General features: G+C 39.4%; 1 protein-coding gene across 1 annotated transcript in view; it reads right to left on the minus strand.

Moving 5' to 3' along the window:
• Positions 1–1,674, minus strand: part of LOC135109175 (metallothionein-2) — a 1,681-nt gene extending 7 nt beyond the window's left edge. The window contains exons 1-3 of the mRNA XM_064020321.1: positions 1,518–1,674; positions 996–1,073; positions 1–384 (exon numbers count right to left, since the gene is read on the minus strand). The exon at positions 1–384 is cut by the window's left edge and continues 7 nt beyond it. Of these exons, the coding sequence (XP_063876391.1) occupies positions 308–384; positions 996–1,073; positions 1,518–1,539 (177 nt within the window). The 5' untranslated portion in view covers positions 1,540–1,674 and the 3' untranslated portion in view covers positions 1–307. The remainder of the gene's footprint in view (positions 385–995; positions 1,074–1,517) is intronic.
• Between the last annotated feature and the right edge of the window lie 623 nt (positions 1,675–2,297).

Below are 2,297 nucleotides of genomic sequence, written 5' to 3' on the forward strand. Positions count from 1 at the left end.
AGTTATTTTTAATGCTTTTAAAACAAAGAAAATCGAAGACACAATTTTATGGAAAACAAATATTATGATGGGACAACCAATTATACAATACAAATGGTTTGTAATAATGAATGATGAATCCTGTCTCTCCACCGTCTACCCGCTTTCCGCCCGCTCTTTTTCTCACGGGATCTTGAGAACATGGTGGATGTAGTGTTTTCTGATTACCAGCTGAAGTGGTTATCTTGTAGGCTGGTAGCATGCGAGGCGGGCAGACCAGTGATTGGTGTGACGGTGGGGAATGATGGCCGATGATCCACTGGTATGTCTAGGGGCAGCAGGAACAAGGCTTGGAGCATGTCTTGCGGCAGTCCTCCTTGTTGGCACATTTGCACCCGGACGAGCCTGAAGAATGAAGGAAAGTTAAGAATTATACAAAATGTGTAACTCACCGATAGTACTGCATTTGTTCAGTCAATGAACGGTATGGTGTGTGGTGCTCACTCGTACTACTGGACTTATTGAGTTTGTGATGGCATCTCTAAATTGTATGTATAGTGTTATGAAATGTATTTGTGTAGTAATCATCTGCATTAACGTTGTTGAGTTATGTTGACATCACCAAGGTGTAAAGACAGTGGTAGGACCTGTACGTAGGTGAGGTATTTATTCACCATTAGTTAGTCCTGCATTTGATGAGTCAGCGTAAAGCGTAATAGCATCTTTTAACTGTAAGGGCAGTACGCGTTAGAGTCTGTATGTATAGGTACTGATTTGTACTCAAAATGTGAGGACTTAAGGTGTTCTAGTACAGCATTTGTTGAGTTGTGATGAATGACATCTCTACTGACGAAATTACCTCATCAGAAAAAAAATGCACCAGGCAATGCATTGCTGATTACTGTGTCACAAAACACAATTCCTTCATTTTTTAACATATGGGTACGGTACTGTAATACACTCTGTGTTAAGTCAGAGAAAACTTTAAATCATTGCAAAGCAGCACGTTTACTCACACTGCTCGCACGGAGGGCAGCGACAGGACGTGCACTTACACCCTGTCTTGCATTCTCCCTCCTTGCAATCACACTTGTCTGGAAAGTAAACAAATTCATTATTTAAATTTCATATACGATAACCTACCGATCATTAAATCTTACGTATTACTTGCATATGAGGAATATTAAGAACGGCACGCTCAATATATTCTTATTTAATGTATTTACATTGTATTAAAGGTATTCTAATATACATATCATTACACTTTCAGTTTCGTAAACTTGTAAAATTTAGTAACAGTTAAAAATTTGTCTGTAGTCTATAAACATTATGTATTGATTTCCAGCCGAATACTTTGTACTTCAGTTTCAGCTAAGTGGTGAGTCATTACCTTTCCCTATTGCCGGCCGTGCTTTCAGTCATGCATAAGTACCAGCTAACCTTTAAAAACATGATGAAAATGCGACACTTAAAGTTAAAATATATGAAAATATGATATCTGAAATTAGGTTTATGACAAGAGATCAGTAGTGTCTCACCGTTGCAGCAGGGGTCAGGCATGTTGACGGTTGAGGGAGAATGGACTTGTGACTCTCTCTTTACTAGCTCTGCAGGATGACTGACTGACGTGTCTCTGCATGACGCGATTTTTATGCTCCGGCGCCGCGCCCGTGCTGCCGTGCTGGTCGTGTCGTGTGCAATACGGATGCCACCTCGCCTTAACGCACTGATAAATTCACGTAAATAAGATTTGTAAGTTTACACTTCCTACTTTTTTTTTAGAAGGATTCCAAAGTTTATTACATCGATGCAGTCATTCACAACTATGGAACATGTACGGTTTCAGCAGGCTAACTGAAATGTTTAGCGCATTTATTTGTTTATTTAGTCGCGTTTTGCAATTATTTGTTTACAATATTTTATTATTATGATCCATTGCTTAATATCTCATCTTATGTAATTACAAACTTGGAAAATATAAAGAAATAACATGATTCTAAGAACAATAGTGTTCAGTGGAGCAGGATGTGTGGTGTCGTGTGCAACAGTGAAGGGTCGTGTGCTGCAGCTTTGTGCTTGCCGTATCTCTCAATTAACAATACCGTATTTTCTCGCAGTAATAAGTCATTCCATAGGCTTATCTTGAACAAATGTAGCCAACCATCTAACAGAGTTTAGGTGGAGTGAATCGCACCTGATTTTGCAGACAAGGAATCAGCGATAAGAGAGAGAGAGAGAGAGAGAGAGAGAGAGAGAGAGAGAGAGAGAGAGAGAGAGAGAGAGAAAACACTGATCTGTTCTCATACCATCGGTGCATT

This window comes from Scylla paramamosain, chromosome 2, assembly GCF_035594125.1.
Source record: "Scylla paramamosain isolate STU-SP2022 chromosome 2, ASM3559412v1, whole genome shotgun sequence".
Taxonomy (NCBI): domain Eukaryota; kingdom Metazoa; phylum Arthropoda; class Malacostraca; order Decapoda; family Portunidae; genus Scylla; species Scylla paramamosain.